General features: G+C 44.1%; 1 protein-coding gene across 6 annotated transcripts in view; it reads right to left on the bottom strand.

Annotated features, from left to right (window-relative positions):
• The window catches only part of LOC132870978 (zinc finger protein 501-like), an 88,136-nt gene that overhangs the window by 33,930 nt on the left and 33,922 nt on the right, over window positions 1-20,284 (bottom strand). For 4 of the 6 annotated variants that reach the window (XM_060905036.1, XM_060905038.1, XM_060905037.1 and 1 more), the window contains one exon: window positions 774-1,045. The exons of the other annotated variants lie outside the window; for them this stretch is intronic. In XM_060905036.1, the coding sequence (XP_060761019.1) occupies window positions 774-1,045 (272 nt within the window). The remainder of the gene's footprint in view (window positions 1-773; window positions 1,046-20,284) is intronic. 6 annotated transcript variants of the gene reach the window in all.

Here is a 20,284-nt window from a genome sequence, read left to right as displayed (position 1 = left end):
AACCACCCTCATCAGTCTCTACAGGGACCGTAAAACATCTTGGAGCATTCTTGTAAAGCCTATATGGTACTCCGTTGGGACCAGAGGACGATGCAGCTCTTGCCCGACGTACAGTTGTTACTAGATATTTTAAGTTCGTTTCTTAGGCAAGAAACTAACTTAAAATATCTATAATAGATAGACATGATGAACTTCCACTATACAGTTGTTACTACCTCACTCCACTTGGGAGGGCTGATGTCTAGCTGACGTCCAGGGGAAGGTATTGGTGGCATGTCGGGTGGGAGGATGATCTGTTCGCAATGCCAGCGGTCCATGTGGATTCCTTGAAGGTGAGCCTCGAGGTTTTTTTTTATGCAAGTTTGCCACTTTTCTCCTTTATACTTATAAAGTTTGTCAATATGTTTGTCATGCTTGTATGATAAAAAATTCTAAAATATTTATCTAAATACATGACCTAGTCATTCTAAACCTGTTGAGCTTTGCCGACGAAGCTCTCAACCCCAGAGAGATAAATTATACAATAAAGAAATATTTGCTTGACCATTATTCAGGTGTTACTAGTATTTCTATTATTAACAGGTGAATTTCCACCACACTGGCAAAAAGAACTGATGTAGGATCGCATTGTGATCAAATTTGTGATTTACACCACTACTCCACATATCACTGACAAAAAGAAACTGATATTAATTGGAGATACCTTCATCTAGTCATCATATTTTCTTACTTAAATATATACAGTCTTTATAATAAATTGATGACAAACTCACAACCAAGGAGTCTCCACTGTTCCCGGCTTCCTCTCCGTTTACCAAGTCTCCCTGGTAGGGTCCGAAGTGTGCACCTACTGGAACAGTACCCCCCTTATTAAACACTCCCAGGCCTGCATCAGGGATACTAGACTTCTGGATTTCTAGCCCAGGTGGAAGAGTTTGTCTGGCTCGGTCAGGGACTCCCATAGGAACCAGAGTATCTGGGATGAAGAGGGGCAGTCCATGAACCTCACATTTGTTGAGGAAGAAGGATTTGCAAACTTCACAGTCTGGGAGTAGAGAAAAAAAAACAACAGAAAGAAATGAGGCCCAAATGTGTGTGTATATCTAAGACCATATACAGTATGTGAGTACTGTATAAAGATTATTCAAAGAAAGCTTGCCAGTAAGGTTTACTGAACAGTTGAGATGAGAGGTGTCCATCAGGACTGAGATCACACAGGATAACAAGGTAAACAAGTAAGAATTTTTTTTACTTCCTTGTGGGAGTAAACAAGAGGTCAGGTATGGAGCTTGCAGGGCAAAATAAAACAATGTTCATTAACATTACTGTGGCACTGTATGATGTATTTGCAGTATTTCTTAGGACTTGCCTGGTCAGGCTCATGCTCATTTTAAATTCGGTTACTTGTTTGCTTATCTTCTGGGAAACAGAATATCCCAAATTTGTTTTGAAATCACATGCAGGTACAAACAAAATTAAAGCCGCAAGCGGCCTCGACGGGCCCTCGCACCAGCGGCCAGGGGGGGCGGGGGCATGCGTCCCCGCGAAATACCGTAAAGAGTTTGCTTGCCAAGTTTGACAAATCAGAAGCTGCAATATCTTTTGTGCCATAACCAGCACCCCCAGGGGCGAAAGTGCACAAAATTTGGCGTATATGTCAGGTGAGCTATGAAGAGTTTGCGTATGAAGTTTGATGACAATTGAGTAAATAGAAGATGAGATATAGATTTTTGAAGAATACATTTTTTGGTTTTTCCCATGTCAGTAGGTGGCGCTATGCTGAACATGAGCGATTATGAGTTGGAGAAATAAGTGTCTACAACAGCAACGCACTATCACAAGGTAGTGGTGTGAAGGAAAAGCATTATGGAATTATTTACCAAAAACCCGTTTTGGAGCAATTGCGTCGGCCAAAAACAGCGCCCCCCCATGGACGAAAATTCCCAAAATGTGGTATACATGACATGGGAGGTAGTAAGAGGGTGGCCGTGAAGTTTGACCAAATTTGAGGAAAGATTGGATTTTTTGCCCAAAAATAGCGCCCCCAGTGGCGAAATATCACAGAAATTGGGTCACATGTCAGAAGCCCAATGAGTGATTTGCGTGTGAAGTATGAGCAGTTTTGAGCAATGAGAAGATTTGTTATGAATTTTTAAGCATGTAAAATTTTGCATTGAAAATTGATTGACGTATAACTTCTGAACGGTTTACGTTACGTGAAACTTATTTAGTAACTTTTGTCAGCCATGTCTGTAGATGATGTCTATCAATTTTGGTGACATTCCTATGAACGGTCTAGGAGGAGTTGCGCCGTCTTCGTGGCCATGCATTTCGCACAAAAGTGAAATAACCTCACTTCCTGTTGGGCGTGGCTAATGCATTGGCATTACATTTTTGTCCGGCTTAGTGAGATACATATGCGTACCAAATGGCATGCCACTACTACAAACTACATGGCAACCAGGCACCTTAAAGCGGGAGGCCAAAATCACAACGAGTTAGGGGGCGCTATAGAGGCCCTGAGGCCCGGCTGGATCTTTGCTTTTGGTTCTCAGTAGCGGTGGCAGTCTAAGAAAAAGGAGCCAAATTTCGTGCGTTGTCGACCATGGCAAGCGCCCCAATAAGGGTCTTGAAAAGAGTTTGCTTGCCAAGTTTGACAAATCAGAAGCTGCAATATCATTTCCGCCATAACCAGCACGCCCAGGGGCGAAAGTGCACAAAATTTGGCGTACATGTCAGGTGAGCTATGAAGAGTTTGCGTATGAAGTTTGATGACAATTGAGTAAATAGAAGATGAGATATAGATTTTTGAAGAATAAATTTTTTGGTTTTGCCCATGTCAGAAGGTGGCGCTATGCTGTACATGAGCGATTATGAGTTGGAAAAATAAGTGTCTACAACAGGAACGCACTATCACAAGGTAGTGGTGTGAAGGAAAAGCATTATGGAATTATTTACCAAAAACCCGTTTTGGAGCAATGGCGTCGGCCAAAAACAGCGCCCCCCATGGACGAAAATTCCCAAAATGCGGTATACATGACATGGGAGGTAGTAAGAGGGTGGCCGTGAAGTTTGACCAAATTTGAGGAAAGATTGGATTTTTTGCCCAAAAATAGCGCCCCCAGTGGCGAAATATCACAGAAATTGGGTAACATGTCAGAAGCCCAATGAGTGATTTGCGTGTGAAGTATGAGCAGTTTTGAGCAATTAGAAGATTTATGAATTTTTTAGCATGTAAAATTTTGAAGTGAAAATTGATTGACGTATAACTTCTGAACGGTTTATCCTACGTGAAACTTATTTAGTAACTTTTGTCAGCCATGTCTGTAGATGATGTGCATCAATTTTGGTGACATTCCCATGAACGGTCTAGGAGGAGTTGCGCCGTCTTCGTGGCCATGCATTTCGCACAAAAGTGAAATTACCTCACTTCCTGTTGGGCGTGGCTAATGCATTGGCATTACATTTTTGTCCGGCTTAGTGAGATACATATGCATACCAAATGGCATGCCACTACTACAAACTATATGGCAACCAGGCACCTTAATGTGGGAGGCCAAAATCACTACGACTTAGGGGGCGCTATAGAGGCCCTGAGCCCCGGCCAAGTTTGGGCTTTTGGTTCTGAGTAGCGGTGGCAATTCTCGGAACTGGTGCCAAATTTCGTGCGTTTTCGCCCATGGCAAGCGCCCCGAAAATGGCCCAACAGCGGAGAAAAATAAAGAAGAAGAAGAAGACGGAAGAATAATTAAAGCCGCAAGCGGCCTCGACGGGCCCTCGCGCCAGCGGCCAAGGGGGGCGGGGGCATGCGTCCCCGCGAAATACCTTCCACAGCTTCTTTGGCAAGAGACATTACTCCCACAATGGTGACAAAGCACAGAATTGGACACAGAGTACACGGTGCACTGAGATGTTGTCATGGACAGAACATTTTATGCCATGGCTTCCCAACCAAATTAATGTATTTACCTCATCAGTCACCAAGCTATAGCTACATAGGATTGTCTTCTGTTAGACATCTATTAGTCTGTATATAACGCTACAACACTTGCTCCCGACTGCCTACCCATTCCCCACAAGTCATGTGTGTTTAAGGCAACCAAAACAACATACTCCTGGTGCCTCATGATTGTAAACACCTCTCCTGCAACTGCTACAGCGCAATGAGCGCCCCCAGTGGTCCACAAGTCATGTGTGTTTAAGGCAACCAAAACAACATACTCCTGGTGCCTCATGATTGTAAACACCTCTCCTGCAACTGCTACAGCGCAATGAGCGCCCCCAGTGGTGGTGCCTCATGATTGTAAACACCTCTCCTGCAACTGCTACAGCGCAATGAGCGCCCCCAGTGGTGAAAGTTCACCAAATTTGGTATACATGTCAAGGGACCTATGAAGAGTTGTTTTGTAAAGTTCGATCAAGTTTGACCAATCAGAAGCCGAGATATAAATTGTTGCCTGAAAACAGCGCCCCCAGTGGCAAAAGTTCACAAAATTTGGCACATATGTCAGGTGGCCTGTTAAGAGTGTGCGTATCAAGTTTGATCAAGATTGAGAAAATAGAAGATGAGATATTGATTTTTGAAGAATAAATTTTTTGGTTTCTCCCATGTCAGTAGGTGGCGCTATGCTGCACATGAGCGATTATGAGTTGGAAAAATAAGTGTCTACAACAGCAACGTACTATCACAAGGTAGTGGTGTGAAGGAGAAGCATTATGGAATTATTTACCAAAAACCTGTTTTGGAGCAATTGCATTGGCCAAAAACAGCGCCCCCCATGGACGAAAATTCCCAAAATGTGGTGTACATGACATGGGACGTAGTAAGAGGGTGGCCGTGAAGTTTGACCAAATTTGAGGAAAGATTGGATTTTTTGCCCAAAAATAGCGCCCCCAGTGGCGAAAAATCACAGAAATTGGGTAACATGTCAGATGCCCAATGAGTGATTTGCGTGTGAAGTATGAGCAGTTTTGGGCAATTTGAAGATATGTTATGAATTTTTAAGCATGTAAAATTTTGCATTGAAAATTGATTGACGTATAACTTCTGAACGGTTTATTGTACGTGAAACATATTTAGGAACTTTTGACAGCCGTGTCTGTAGATGATGTGTATCAATTATGGTGACATTCCTATGAATGGTCTAGGAGGAGTTGCGCCAACTTCGTGGCCATGCATTTCGTACAAAAGTGAAATTACCTCACTTCCAGATGGGCGTGGCTAATGCATTGGCATTACATTTTTGTCCGGCTTAGTGAGATACATATGCGTACCAAATGGCATGCCACTACTACAAACTACATGGCAACCAGGCACCTTAATGCGGGAGGCCAAAATCACAATGAGTTAGGGGGCGCTATAGAGGCCCTGAGGCCCGCCTGGATCTGGGCTTCTGGTTCTCAGTAGCGGTGGGAGTCTAAGAAAAAGGAACCAAATTTCGTGCGATGTCGACCATAGCAAGCGCCCCAAAAAGGGTCTTGTAAAGAGTTTGCTTGCAAAGTTTGACAAATCAGAAGCTGCAATATCATTTCTGCCATAACCAGCACACCCAGGGGCGAAAGTGCACAAAATTTGGCGTACATGTCAGGTGAGCTATGAAGAGTTTGCGTATGAAGTTTGATGACAATTGAGTAAACAGAAGATGAGATATAGATTTTTGAAGAATAAGTTTTTTGGTTTTTCCCATGTCAGTAGGTGGCGCTATGCTGTACATGAGTGAGTATGAGATGGAAAAATAAGTGTCCACAACAGGAACGCACTATCACAAGGCAGTGGTGTGAAGGAAAAGCATTACGGAATTATTTACCAAAAACCCGTTTTGGAGAAATTGCGTCGGCCAAAAACAGCGCCCCCCATGGACGAAAATTCCCAAAATGTGGTATACATGACATGGGAGGTAGTAAGAGGGTGGCCGTGAAGTTTGACCAAATTTGAGGAAAGATTGGATTTTTTGCCCAAAAATAGCGCCCCCAGTGGCGAAATATCACAGAAATTGGGTAACATGTCAGAAGCCCAATGCGTGATTAGCGTGTGAAGTATGAGCAGTGTGGAGCAATTAGAAGATTTGTTATGAATTTTTGAGCATGTAAAATTTTGAAGTGAAAATTGATTGACGTATAACTTCTGAACGGTTTATCCTACGTGAAACGTATTTAGTAACTTTTGTCAGCCATGTCTGTAGATGATGTGTATCAATTTTGGTGACATTCCTATGAACGGTCTAGGAGGAGTTGCGCCGTCTTCGTGGCCATGCATTTCACACAAAAGTGAAATTACCTCACTTCCTGTTGGGCGTGGCTAATGCATTGGCATTACATTTTTGTCCGGCTTAGTGAGATACATATGCGTACCAAATGGCATGCCACTACTACAAACTATATGTCAACCAGGCACCTTAATGCGGGATGCCAAAATCACAACGACTTAGGGGGCGCTATAGAGGCCCTGAGCCCCGGCCAAGTGTGGGCTTTTGGTTCTGAGTAGCGGTGGCAATTCTCGGAAGTGGCGCCAAATTTCGCGCGTTTTCGCCCATGGCAAGCGCCCCAAAAATGGCCCAACAGCGGAGAAAAATAAAGAAGAAGAAGAAGAATAAAGCCGCAAGCGGCCTCGACGGGCCCTCGCGCCAGCGGCCAAGGGGGGCGGGGGCATGCGTCCCCGCGAAATACCTTCCACAGCTTCTTTGGCAAGAGACATTACTCCCACAATGGTGACAAAGCACAGAATTGGACACAGAGTACACGGTGCGCTGAGATGTTGTCATGGACAGAACATTTTATGCCATGGCTTCCCAAACAAATTAATGTATTTACCTCATCAGTCACCAAGCTATAGCTACATAGGATTGTCTTCTGTTAGACATCTATTAGTCTGTATGTAACGCTACAACACTTGCTCCCGACTGCCTACCCATTCCCCACAAGTCATGTGTGTTTAAGGCAACCAAAACAACATACTCCTGGTGCCTCATGGTTGTGAACACCTCTCCTGCACCTGCTACAGCGCAATGAGCGCCCCCAGTGGTGAAAGTTCACCAAATTTGGTATACATGTCAAGGGACCAATGAAGAGTTGTTTTGTCAAGTTTGACCAATCAGAAGCCGAGATATAAATTGTTGCCTGTAAACAGCGCCCCCAGTGGCAAAAGTTCACAAAATTTGGCACATATGTCAGGTGACCTGTTTAGAGTGTGCGTATCAAGTTTGATCAAGATTGAGAAAATAGAAGATGAGATATTGATTTTTGAAGAATAAATTTTTTGGTTTCTCCCATGTCAGTAGGTGGCGCTATGCTACAACACTTGCTCCCGACTGCCTACCCATTCCCCACAAGTCATGTGTGTTTAAGACAACCAAAACAACATACTCCTGGTGCCTCCTGATTGTAAACACCTCTCCTGCAACTGCTACAGCGCAATGAGCGCCCCCAGTGGTGAAAGCTCACCAAATTTGGTATACATGTCAAGGGACCTATGAAGAGTTGTTTTGTAAAGTTTGATCAAGTTTGACCAATCAGAAGCCGAGATATAAATTGTTGCCTGAAAACAGCGCCCCCAGTGGCAAAAGTTCACAAAATTTGGCACATATGTCAGGTGACCTGTTAGGAGTGTGCGTATCAAGTTTGATCAAGATTGAGAAAATAGAAGATGAGATATTGATTTTTGAAGAATAAATTTTTTGGTTTCTCCCATGTCAGTAGGTGGTGCTATGCTACAACACTTGCTCCCGACTGCCTACCCATTCCCCACAAGTCATGTGTGTTTAAGGCAAACAAAACAACATACTCCTGGTGCCTCATGATTGTAAACACCTCTCCTGCAACTGCTACAGTGCAATGAGCGCCCCCAGTGGTCCACAAGTCATGTGTGTTTAAGGCAACCAAAACAACATACTCCTGGTGCCTCATGATTGTAAACACCTCTCCTGCAACTGATACAGCGCAATGAGCGCCCCCAGTGCTGAAAGTTCACCAAATTTGGTATACATGTCAAGGGACCTATGAAGAGTTGTTTTGTAAAGTTTGATCAAGTTTGACCAATCAGAAGCCGAGATATAAATTGTTGCCTGAAAACAGCGCCCCCAGTGGCAAAAGTTCACAAAATTTGGCACATATGTCAGGTGACCTGTTAAGAGTGTGCGTATCAAGTTTGATCAAGATTGAGAAAATAGAAGATGAGATATTGATTTTTGAAGAATAAATTTTTTGGTTTCTCCCATGTCAGTAGGTGGCGCTATGCTGCACATGAGCGATTATGAGTTGGAAAAATAAGTGTCTACAACAGCAACGTACTATCACAAGGTAGTGGTGTGAAGGAGAAGCATTATGGAATTATTTTCCAAAAACCTGTTTTGGAGCAATTGCGTTGGCCAAAAACAGCGCCCCCCATGGACGAAAATTCCCAAAATGAAGTGTACATGACATGGGAGGTAGTAAGAGGGTGGCCGTGAAGTTTGACCAAATTTGAGGAAAGATTGGATTTTTTGCCCAAAAATAGCGCCCCCAGTGGCGAAATATCACAGAAATTGGGTAACATGTGAGAAGCCCAATGAGTGATTAGCGTGTGAAGTATGAGCAGTGTTGAGCAATTAGAAGATTTGTTATGAATTTTTTAGCATGTAAAATTTTGAAGTGAAAATTGATTGACGTATAACTTCTGAACGGTTTATCCTACGTGAAACGTATTTAGTAACTTTTGTCAGCCATGTCTCTAGATGATGTGTATCAATTTTGGTGACATTCCTATGAACGGTCTAGGAGGAGTTGCGCCGTCTTCGTGGCCATGCATTTCACACAAAAGTGAAATTACCTCACTTCCTGTTGGGCGTGGCTAATGCATTGGCATTACATTTTTGTCCGGCTTAGTGAGATACATATGCATACCAAATGGCATGCCACTACTACAAACTATATGGCTACCAGGCAGCTTAATGCGGGAGGCCAAAATCACAACGACTTAGGGGGCGCTATAGAGGCCCTGAGCCCCGGCCAAGTGTGGGCTTTTGGTTCTGAGTAGCGGTGGCAATTCTCGGAAGTGGCGCCAAATTTCGCGCGTTTTCGCCCATGGCAAGTGCCCCGAAAATGGCCCAACAGCGGAGAAAAATAAAGAAGAAGAATAATTAAAGCCGCAAGCGGCCTCGACGGGCCCTCGCGCCAGCGGCCAGGGGGGGCGGGGGCATGCGTCCCCGCGAAATACCGTAAAGAGTCTGCTTGCCAAGTTTGACCAATCAGAAGCTGCAATATCATTTGTGCCATAACCAGCACCCCCAGGGGTGAAAGTGCACAAAATTTGGCGGATATGTCAGGAGAGCTATGAAGAGTTTGCGTATGAAGTTTGATGACAATTGAGTAAATAGAAGATGAGAGATAGATTTTTGAAGAATAAATTTTTTGGTTTTTCCCATGTCAGAAGGTGGCGCTATGCTGTACATGAGCGATTATGAGTTGGAGAAATAAGTGTCTACAACAGCAACGCACTATCACAAGGTAGTGGTGTGAAGGAAAAGCATTATGGAATTATTTACCAAAAACCCGTTTTGGAGAAATTGCGTCGGCCAAAAACAGCGCCCCCCATGGACGAAAATTCCCAAAATGTGGTATACATGACATGGGCGGTAGTAAGAGGGTGGCCGTGAAGTTTGACCAAATTTGAGGAAAGATTGGATTGTTTGCCCAAAAATAGCGCCCCCAGTGGCGAAATATCACAGAAAATGGGGAACATGTCAGAAGCCCAATGAGGGATTTGCGTGTGAAGTATGAGCAGTTTTGAGCAATTAGAAGATTTGTTATGAATTTTTAAGCATGTAAAATTTTGCATTAAAAATTGATTGACGTATAACTTCTGAGCGGTTTAAGCTGCGCGAAACTTATTTAGTAACTTTTGTCAGCCATGTCTGTAGATGATGTGTATCAATTTTGGTGACATTCCTATGAACAGTCTAGGAGGAGTTGCGCCGTCTTCGTGGCCATGCATTTCGCACAAAAGTGAAATTACCTCACTTCCTGTTGGGCGTGGCTAATGCATTGGCATTACATTTTTGTCCGGCTTAGTGAGATACATATGCGTACCAAATGGCATGCCACTCCTACAAACTACATGGCAACCAGGCACCTTAAAGCGGGAGGCCAAAATCACAACGAGTTAGGGGGCGCTATAGAGGCCCTGAGGCCCGGCTGGATCTGGGCTTTTGGTTCTCAGTAGCGGTGGCAGTCTAAGAAAAAGGAGCCAAATTTCGTGCGTTGTCGACCATGGCAAGCGCCCCAATAAGGGTCTTGAAAAGAGTTTGCTTGCCAAGTTTGACAAATCAGAAGCTGCAATATCATTTCCGCCATAACCAGCACCCCCAGGGGCGAAAGTGCACAAAATTTGGCGGACATGTCAGGTGAGCTATGAAGAGTTTGCGTATGAAGTTTGATGACAATTGAGTAAATAGAAGATGAGATATAGATTTTTGAAGAATAAATTTTTTGGTTTTTCCCATGTCAGAAGGTGGCGCTATGCTGTACATGAGCGATTATGAGTTGGAAAAATAAGTGTCTACAACAGGAACGCACTATCACAAGGTAGTGGTGTGAAGGAAAAGCATTATGGAATTATTTACCAAAAACCCGTTTTGGAGCAATTGCGTCGGCCAAAAACAGCGCCCCCCATGGACGAAAATTCCCAAAATGCGGTATACATGACATGGGAGGTAGTAAGAGGGTGGCCGTGAAGTTTGACCAAATTTGAGGAAAGATTGGATTTTTTGCCCAAAAATAGCGCCCCCAGTGGCGAAATATCACAGAAATTGGGTAACATGTCAGAAGCCCAATGAGTGATTTGCGTGTGAAGTATGAGCAGTTTTGAGCAATTAGAAGATTTATGAATTTTTTAGCATGTAAAATTTTGAAGTGAAAATTGATTGACGTATAACTTCTGAACGTTTTATCCTACGTGAAACGTATTTAGTAACTTTTGTCAGCCATGTCTGTAGATGATGTGTATCAATTTTGGTGACATTCCCATGAACGGTCTAGGAGGAGTTGCGCCGTCTTCGTGGCCATGCATTTCGCACAAAAGTAAAATTACCTCACTTCCTGTTGGGCGTGGCTATGCATTCATAGAACTTTTTTTGTTCGTCTCAGTAAGATACATATGTGAACCAAATTTCGTTCCTCTACGACAAACTATATGGCAACCAGGAGCCTTCGAAAAAAGGCAAAATTTTCAAGGCGTTAGGGGGCGCTATAGAGGCCCAGAGCCCCGCCCAGATCTGGGGTTTTGGATCTGAGTAGCGTAGGGGATGCCGATAAAATGATCCAAAATATGCGCGTTTTCGTCCACAGGAAGTGCCCCAAAAAAGGCCGAACAGCGACCGCGACTAAGGTATAATAATAATAATAATTAAAGCCGCAAGCGGCCTTGACGGGCCCTCGCGCCAGCGGCCAGTGGGGGCGGGGGCATGCGTCCCCGCGAAATACCGTAAAGAGTCTGCTTGCCAAGTTTGACCAATCAGAAGCTGCAATATCATTTGTGCCATAACCAGCACCCCCAGGGGTGAAAGTGCACAAAATTTGGCGGATATGTCAGGAGAGCTATGAAGAGTTTGCGTATGAAGTTTGATGACAATTGAGTAAATAGAAGATGAGAGATAGATTTTTGAAGAATAAATTTTTTGGTTTTTCCCATGTCAGAAGGTGGCGCTATGCTGTACATGAGCGATTATGAGTTGGAGAAATAAGTGTCTACAACAGCAACGCACTATCACAAGGTAGTGGTGTGAAGGAAAAGCATTATGGAATTATTTACCAAAAACCCGTTTTGGAGAAATTGCGTCGGCCAAAAACAGCGCCCCCCATGGACGAAAATTCCCAAAATGTGGTATACATGACATGGGCGGTAGTAAGAGGGTGGCCGTGAAGTTTGACCAAATTTGAGGAAAGATTGGATTGTTTGCCCAAAAATAGCGCCCCCAGTGGCGAAATATCACAGAAAATGGGGAACATGTCAGAAGCCCAATGAGGGATTTGCGTGTGAAGTATGAGCAGTTTTGAGCAATTAGAAGATTTGTTATGAATTTTTAAGCATGTAAAATTTTGCATTAAAAATTGATTGACGTATAACTTCTGAGCGGTTCAAGCTACGTGAAACTTATTTAGTAACTTTTGTCAGCCATGTCTGTAGATGATGTGTATCAATTTTGGTGACATTCCTATGAACAGTCTAGGAGGAGTTGCGCCGTCTTCGTGGCCATGCATTTCGCACAAAAGTGAAATTACCTCACTTCCTGTTGGGCGTGGCTAATGCATTGGCATTACATTTTTGTCCGGCTTAGTGAGATACATATGCGTACCAAATGGCACGCCACTCCTACAAACTACATGGCAACCAGGCACCTTAAAGCGGGAGGCCAAAATCACAACGAGTTAGGGGGCGCTATAGAGGCCCTGAGGCCCGGCTGGATCTGGGCTTTTGGTTCTCAGTAGCGGTGGCAGTCTAAGAAAAAGGAGCCAAATTTCGTGCGTTGTCGACCATGGCAAGCGCCCCAATAAGGGTCTTGAAAAGAGTTTGCTTGCCAAGTTTGACAAATCAGAAGCTGCAATATCATTTCCGCCATAACCAGCACCCCCAGGGGCGAAAGTGCACAAAATTTGGCGGACATGTCAGGTGAGCTATGAAGAGTTTGCGTATGAAGTTTGATGACAATTGAGTAAATAGAAGATGAGATATAGATTTTTGAAGAATAAATTTTTTGGTTTTTCCCATGTCAGAAGGTGGCGCTATGCTGTACATGAGCGATTATGAGTTGGAAAAATAAGTGTCCACAACAGGAACGCACTATCACAAGGTAGTGGTGTGAAGGAAAAGCATTATGGAATTATTTACCAAAAACCCGTTTTGGAGCAATTGCGTCGGCCAAAAACAGCGCCCCCCATGGACGAAAATTCCCAAAATGCGGTATACATGACATGGGAGGTAGTAAGAGGGTGGCCGTGAAGTTTGACCAAATTTGAGGAAAGATTGGATTTTTTGCCCAAAAATAGCGCCCCCAGTGGCGAAATATCACAGAAATTGGGTAACATGTCAGAAGCCCAATGAGTGATTTGCGTGTGAAGTATGAGCAGTTTTGAGCAATTAGAAGATTTGTAATGAATTTTTTAGCATGTAAAATTTTGAAGTGAAAATTGATTGACGTATAACTTCTGAACGTTTTATCCTACGTGAAACGTATTTAGTAACTTTTGTCAGCCATGTCTGTAGATGATGTGTATCAATTTTGGTGACATTCCCATGAACGGTCTAGGAGGAGTTGCGCCGTCTTCGTGGCCATGCATTTCGCACAAAAGTAAAATTACCTCACTTCCTGTTGGGCGTGGCTATGCATTCATAGAACGTTTTTTGTTCGTCTCAGTAAGATACATATGTGAACCAAATTTCGTTCCTCTACGACAAACTATATGGCAACCAGGAGCCTTCGAAAAAAGGCAAAATTTTCAAGGCGTTAGGGGGCGCTATAGAGGCCCAGAGCCCCGCCCAGATCTGGGGTTTTGGATCTGAGTAGCGTAGGGGATGCCGATAAAATGATCCAAAATATGCGCGTTTTCGTCCACAGGAAGTGCCCCAAAAAAGGCCGAACAGCGACCGCGACTAAGGAATAATAATAATAATAAGAAGAATAATAAAAAACCGAACAAGATCAATAGGGCCTTCGCCCTATAGGGCTCGGGCCCTAATAAAAAACCGAACAAGATCAATAGGGCCTTCGCCCTTTCGGGCTCGGGCCCTAATTAAAGCCGCAAGCGGCCTCGACGGGCCCTCGCGCCAGCGGCCAAGGGGGGCGGGGGCATGCGTCCCCGCGAAATACCTTCCACAGCTTCCTCGGCAAGAGACATTACTCCCACAATGGCGACAAAGCACAGAATTGGACACATGGCAACAATAGGGTCTCGCACTGTACGGTGCTCGGGGCCTAATAATAATAGCGAAAGTGCACAAAATTTGGCGTATATGTCAGGTGAGCTATGAAGAGTTTGCGTATGAAGTTTGATGACAATTGAGTAAATAGAAGATCAGATATAGATTTTTGAAGAATAAATTTTTTGGTTTTTCCCATGTCAGTAGGTGGCGCTATGCTGTACATGAGCGATTATGAGTTGGAAAAATAAGTGTCTACAACAGCAACGTACTATCACAAGGTAGTGGTGTGAAGGAAAAGCATTATGGAATTATTTACCAAAAACCCGTTTTGGAGCAATTGCGTTGGCCAAGAACAGCGCCCCACATGGACGAAAATTCCCAAAATTTGGTACACATGACATGGGAGGTAGTTAGAGGGTGGACGTGAAGTTTGACCAAAATTGAGGAAAAATTGGATTTTTTGCCCAAAAATAGCGCCCCCAGTGGCGAAATATCACAGAAATTGGGTAAAATGTCAGAAGCCCAATGAGTGATTTGCGCGTGAAGTAGGAGCAGTTTTAAGCAATTAGAAGATTTGTTATGAATTTTTAAGCATGTAAAATTTTGCATTGAAAATTGATTGACGTATAACTTCTGAAAGGTTTATGCTACGTGAAACGTCTTTAGTAACTTTTGGCAGCCATGTCTGTAGATGATGGGTATCAAATTTGGTGACATTCCTATGAACGGTCAAGGAGGAGTTGCGCCGTCTTCGTGGCCATGCATTTCGCACAAAAGTGAAATTACCTCACTTCCTGTTGGGCGTGGCTAATGCATTGGCATTACATTTTTGTCCGGCGTAGTGAGATACATGTGCGTACCAAATGGCATGCCACTACTACAAACTACATGGCAACCAGGCACCTTAATGCGGGAAGCCAGAATCACAACGAGTAAGGGGGCGCTATAGAGGCCCTGAGGCCCGCCTGGATCTGGACTTCTGGTTCTCAGTAGCGGTGGCAGTCTAAGAAAAAGGAGCCAAATTTCGTGCGTTGTCGACCATGGCAAGCGCCCCAAAAAGGGTCTTGTAAAGAGTTTGCTTGCCAAGTTTGACAAATCAGAAGCTGCAATATCATTTCTGCCATAACCAGCACCCCCAGGGGCGAAAGTGCACAAAATTTGGCGTACAGGTCAGGTGAGCTATGAAGAGTTTGCGTATGAAGTTTGATGACAATTGAGTAAATAGAAGATGAGATGTAGATATATGAAGAATAAATTTTTTGGTTTTTCCCATGTCAGTAGGTGGCGCTATGTTGTACATGAGCGATTATGAGATGGCAAAATAAGTGTCTACAACAGCAACGCACTATCACAAGGTAGTGGTGTGAAGGAAAAGCATTATGGAATTATTGACCAGAAACCCGTTTTGGAGAAATTGCGTCGGCCAAAAACAGCGCCCCCCATGGACGAAAATTCCCAAAATGTGGTATACATGACATGGGAGGTAGTAAGAGGGTGGCCGTGAAGTTTGACCAAATTTGAGGAAAGATTGGATTTTTTGCCCAAAAATAGCGCCCCCAGTGGCGAAATATCACAGAAATTGGGTAACATGTCAGAAGCCCAATGAGTGATTTGCGTGTGAAATATGAGCAGTTTTGAGCAATTAGAAGATTTGTTATGAATTTTTAAGCATGTAAAATTTTGACGTCAGAATTGATTGACGTATAACTTCTGAACGGTTGATCCTACGTGAAAGGTATTTAGTAACTTTTGTCAGCCATGTCTGTAGATGATGTGTATCAATTTTGATGACATTCCTATGAACGGTCTAGGAGGAGTTGCGCCCTCTTCGTGGCCATGCATTTCACACAAAAGTGAAATTACCTCACTTCCTGTTGGGCGTGGCTAATGCATTGGCATTACATTTTTGTCCGGCAAAGTGAGATACATATGCGTACCAAATGGCATGCCACTACTACGAACTATATGGCAACCAGGCACCTTAATGCGGGAGACCAAAATCACAACGACTTAGGGGGCGCTATAGAGGCCCTGAGCCCCGGCCAAGTTTGGGCTTTTGGTTCTGAGTAGCGGTGGCAATTCTCGGAACTGGTGCCAAATTTCGTGCGTTTTCGCCCATGGCAAGCGCCCCAAAAATGGCCCAACAGCGGAGAAAAATAAAGAAGAAGAAGAAGACGGAAGAAGAAGAAGACGGAAGAATAATTAAAGCCGCAAGCGGCCTCGACGGGCCCTCGCGCCAGCGGCCAAGGGGGGCGGGGGCATGCGTCCCCGCGAAATAACTTCCACAGCTTCTTCGGCAAGAGACATTCCTCCCACAATGGCGACAAAGCACAGAATTGGACACATGGTAACAATAGGGTCTCGCACTGTACGGTGCTCGGGGGGCGCTATAGAGGCCCTGAGGCCCGCCTGGATCTGGGCTTCTGGTTCTCAGTAGCGGTGGCAGTCTAAGAAAAAGGAGCCAAATTTCGTGCGTTGTCGACCATGGCAAGCGCCCCAATAAGGGTCTTGTAAAGAGTTTGCTTGCCAAGTTTGACAAATCAGAAGCTGCAATATCATTTCTGCCATAACCAGCACCCCCAGTGGCGAAAGTGCACAAAATTTGGCGTACATGTCAGGTGAGCTATGAAGAGTTTGCGTATGAAGTTTGATGACAATTGAGTAAATAGAAGATGAGATATAGATTTTTGAGGAATAAATTTTTTGGTTTTTCCCATGTCAGTAGGTGGCGCTATGCTGTACATGAGCGATTATGAGTTGGAAAAATAAGTGTCTACAACAGCAACGCACTAGCACAAGGTAGTGGTGTGAAGGAAAAGCATTATGGAATTATTTACCAAAAACCCGTTTTGGAGCAATTGCGTCGGCCAAAAACAGCGCCCCCCATGGACGAAAATTCCCAAAATGTGGTATACATGACATGGGAGGTAGTAAGAGGGTGGCCGTGAAGTTTGACCAAATTTGAGGAAAGATTGGATTTTTTGCCCAAAAATAGCGCCCCCAGTGGCGAAATATCACAGAAATTGGGTAACATGTCAGAAGCCCAATGAGTGACTTGCGTGTGAAGTATGAGCAGTTTTGAGCAATTAGAAGATTTGTTATGAATTTTTAAGCATGTAAAATTTTGCATTGAAAATTGATTGACGTATAACTTCTGAACGGTTTATGCTATGTGAAACGTATTTAGTAACTTTTGTCAGCCATGTCTGTAGATGATGTGTATCAATTTTGGTGACATTCCTATGAACGGTCTAGGAGGAGTTGCGCCGTCTTCGTGGCCATGCATTTCGCACAAAAGTGAAATTACCTCACTTCCTGTTGGGCGTGGCTAATGCATTGGCAATACATTTTTGTCCGGCTTAGTGAGATACATATGTGTACCAAATTGCATGCCACTACTACAAACTACATGGCAACCAGGCACCTTAATGCGGGAGACCAAAATCACAACGACTTAGGGGGTGCTATAGAGGCCCTGAGGCCCGCCTGGATCTGGGCTTCTGGTTCGCAGTAGCGGTGGCAGTCTAAGAAAAAGGAGCCAAATTTCGTGCGTTGTCGACCATGGCAAGCGCCCCAATAAGGGTCTTGTAAAGAGTTTGCTTGAGCAGTTTTGAGCAATTAGAAGATTTGTTATGAATTTTTAAGCATGTAAAATTTTGCATTGAAAATTGATTGACGTATAACTTCTGAACGGTTTATGCTATGTGAAACGTATTTAGTAACTTTTGTCAGCCATGTCTGTAGATGATGTGTATCAATTTTGGTGACATTCCTATGAACGGTCTAGGAGGAGTTGCGCCGTCTTCGTGGCCATGCATTTCGCACAAAAGTGAAATTACCTCACTTCCTGTTGGGCGTGGCTAATGCATTGGCAATACATTTTTGTCTGGCTTAGTGAGATACATATGTGTACCAAATTGCATGCCACTACTACAAACTACATGGCAACCAGGCACCTTAATGCGGGAGACCAAAATCACAACGACTTAGGGGGCGCTATAGAGGCCCTGAGGCCCGCCTGGATCTGGGCTTCTGGTTCGCAGTAGCGGTGGCAGTCTAAGAAAAAGGAGCCAAATTTCGTGCGTTGTCGACCATGGCAAGCGCCCCAATAAGGGTCTTGTAAAGAGTTTGCTTGCCAAGTTTGACAAATCTGAAGCTGCAATATCATATCTGCCATAACCAGCACCCCCAGGGGCAAAAGTGCACAAAATTTGGCGTACATGTCAGGTGAGCTATGAAGAGTTTGCGTATGAAGTTTGATGACAATTGAGTAAATAGAAGATGAGATATAGATTTTTGAAGAATAAATTTTTTGGTTTTTCCCATGTCAGTAGGTGGCGCTATGCTGTACATGAGCGATTATGAGTTGGAAAAATAAGTGACTACAACAGCAACGCACTATCACAAGGTAGTGGTGTGAAGGAAAAGCATTATGGAATTATTTACCAAAAACCCGTTTTGGAGCAATAGCGTCGGCCAAAAACAGCACCCCCCATGGACGAAAATTCCCAAAATGTGGTATACATGACATGGGAGGTAGTAAGAGGGTGGCCGTGAAGTTTGACCAAATTTGAGGAAAGATTGGATTTTTTGCCCAAAAATAGCGCCCCCAGTGGCGAAATATCACAGAAATTGGGTAACATGTCAGAAGCCCAATGAGTGATTGACGTGTGAAGTATGAGCAGTTTTGAGCAATTAGAAGATTTGTTATGAATTTTTAAGCATGTAAAATTTTGCAGTGAAAATTGATTGACGTATAACTTCTGAACGGTTTATCCTACGTGAAACGTATTTAGTAACTTTTGCCAGCCATGTCTGTAGATGATGTGTATCAATTTTGGTGACATTCCTATGAACGGTCTAGGAGGAGTTGCGCCGTCTTCGTGGCCATGCATTTCGCACAAAAGTGAAATTACCTCACTTCCTGTTGGGCGTGGCTAATGCATTGGCATTACATTTTTGTCCGGCTTAGTGAGATACATATGCGTACCAAATTGCATGCCACTACTACAAACTATATGGCAACCAGGCACCTTAATGCGGGAGGCCAAAATCACAACGACTTAGGGGGCGCTATGGAGGCCCTGAGCCCTGGCCAAGTTTGGGCTTCTGGTTCTGAGTAGCGGTGGCAATTCTCGGAACTGGTGCCAAATTTCGTGCGTTTTCGCCCATGGCAAGCGCCCCGAAAATGGCCCAACAGCGGAGAAAAATAAAGAAGAAGAAGAAGACGGAAGAATAATAATAGTGAACTCTTACAAGAACAATAGGGCCTTCGCCCATAGGGCTCGGGCCCTAATAATAGTGAACTCTTACAAGAACAATAGGGCCTTCGCCCATAGGGCTCGGGCCCTAATTAAAGCCGCAAGCGGCCTCGACGGGCCCTCGCGCCAGCGGCCAAGGGGGGCGGGGGCATGCGTCCCCGCGAAATACCTTCCACAGCTTCTTTGGCAAGAGACATTACTCCCACAATGGTGACAAAGCACAGAATTGGACACAGAGTACACGGTGCGCTGAGATGTTGTAATGGACAGAACATTTTATGCCATGGCTTCCCAACCAAATTAATGTATTTACCTCATCAGTCACCAAGCTATAGCTACATAGGATTGTCTTCTGTTAGACATCTATTAGTCTGTATGAAACGCTACAACACTTGCTCCCGACTGCCTACCCATTCCCCACAAGTCATGTGTGTTTAAGGCAACCAAAACAACATACTCCTGGTGCCTCATGATTGTAAACACCTCTCCTGCAACTGCTACAGCGCAATGAGCACCCCCAGTGGTCCACAAGTCATGTGTGTTTAAGGCAACCAAAACAACATACTCCTGGTACCTCATGACTGTAAACACCTCTCCTGCAACTGCTACCGCGCAATGAGCGCCCCCAGTGGTGAAAGTTCACCAAATTTTGGTATACATGTCAAGGGAGCTATGAAGAGTTGTTTTATAAAGTTTGATCAAGTTTGACCAATCAGAAGCCGAGATATAAATTGTTACCTGAAAACAGCGCCCCCAGTGGCAAAAGTTCACAAAATTTGGCACATATGTCAGGTGACCTGTTAAGAGTGTGCGTATCAAGTTTGATCAAGATCGAGAAAACAGAAGATGAGATATTGATTTTTGAAGAATAAATTTTTTGGTTTCTCCCATGTCAGTAGGTGGCGCTATGCTGCACATGAGCGATTATGAGTTGGAAAAATAAGTGTCTACAACAGCAACGTACTATCACAAGGTAGTGGTGTGAAGGAGAAGCATTATGGAATTATTTACCAAAAACCTGTTTTGGAGCAATTGCGTTGGCCAAAAACAGCGCCCCCCGTGGACGAAAATTCCCAAAATGTGGTGTACATGACATGGGACGTAGTAAGAGGCTGGCCGTGAAGTTTGACCA

Source organism: Neoarius graeffei, chromosome 22 (genome assembly GCF_027579695.1).
Source record: "Neoarius graeffei isolate fNeoGra1 chromosome 22, fNeoGra1.pri, whole genome shotgun sequence".
NCBI lineage: Eukaryota > Metazoa > Chordata > Actinopteri > Siluriformes > Ariidae > Neoarius > Neoarius graeffei.
This window is presented reverse-complemented; position numbering and strand designations above follow the sequence as displayed.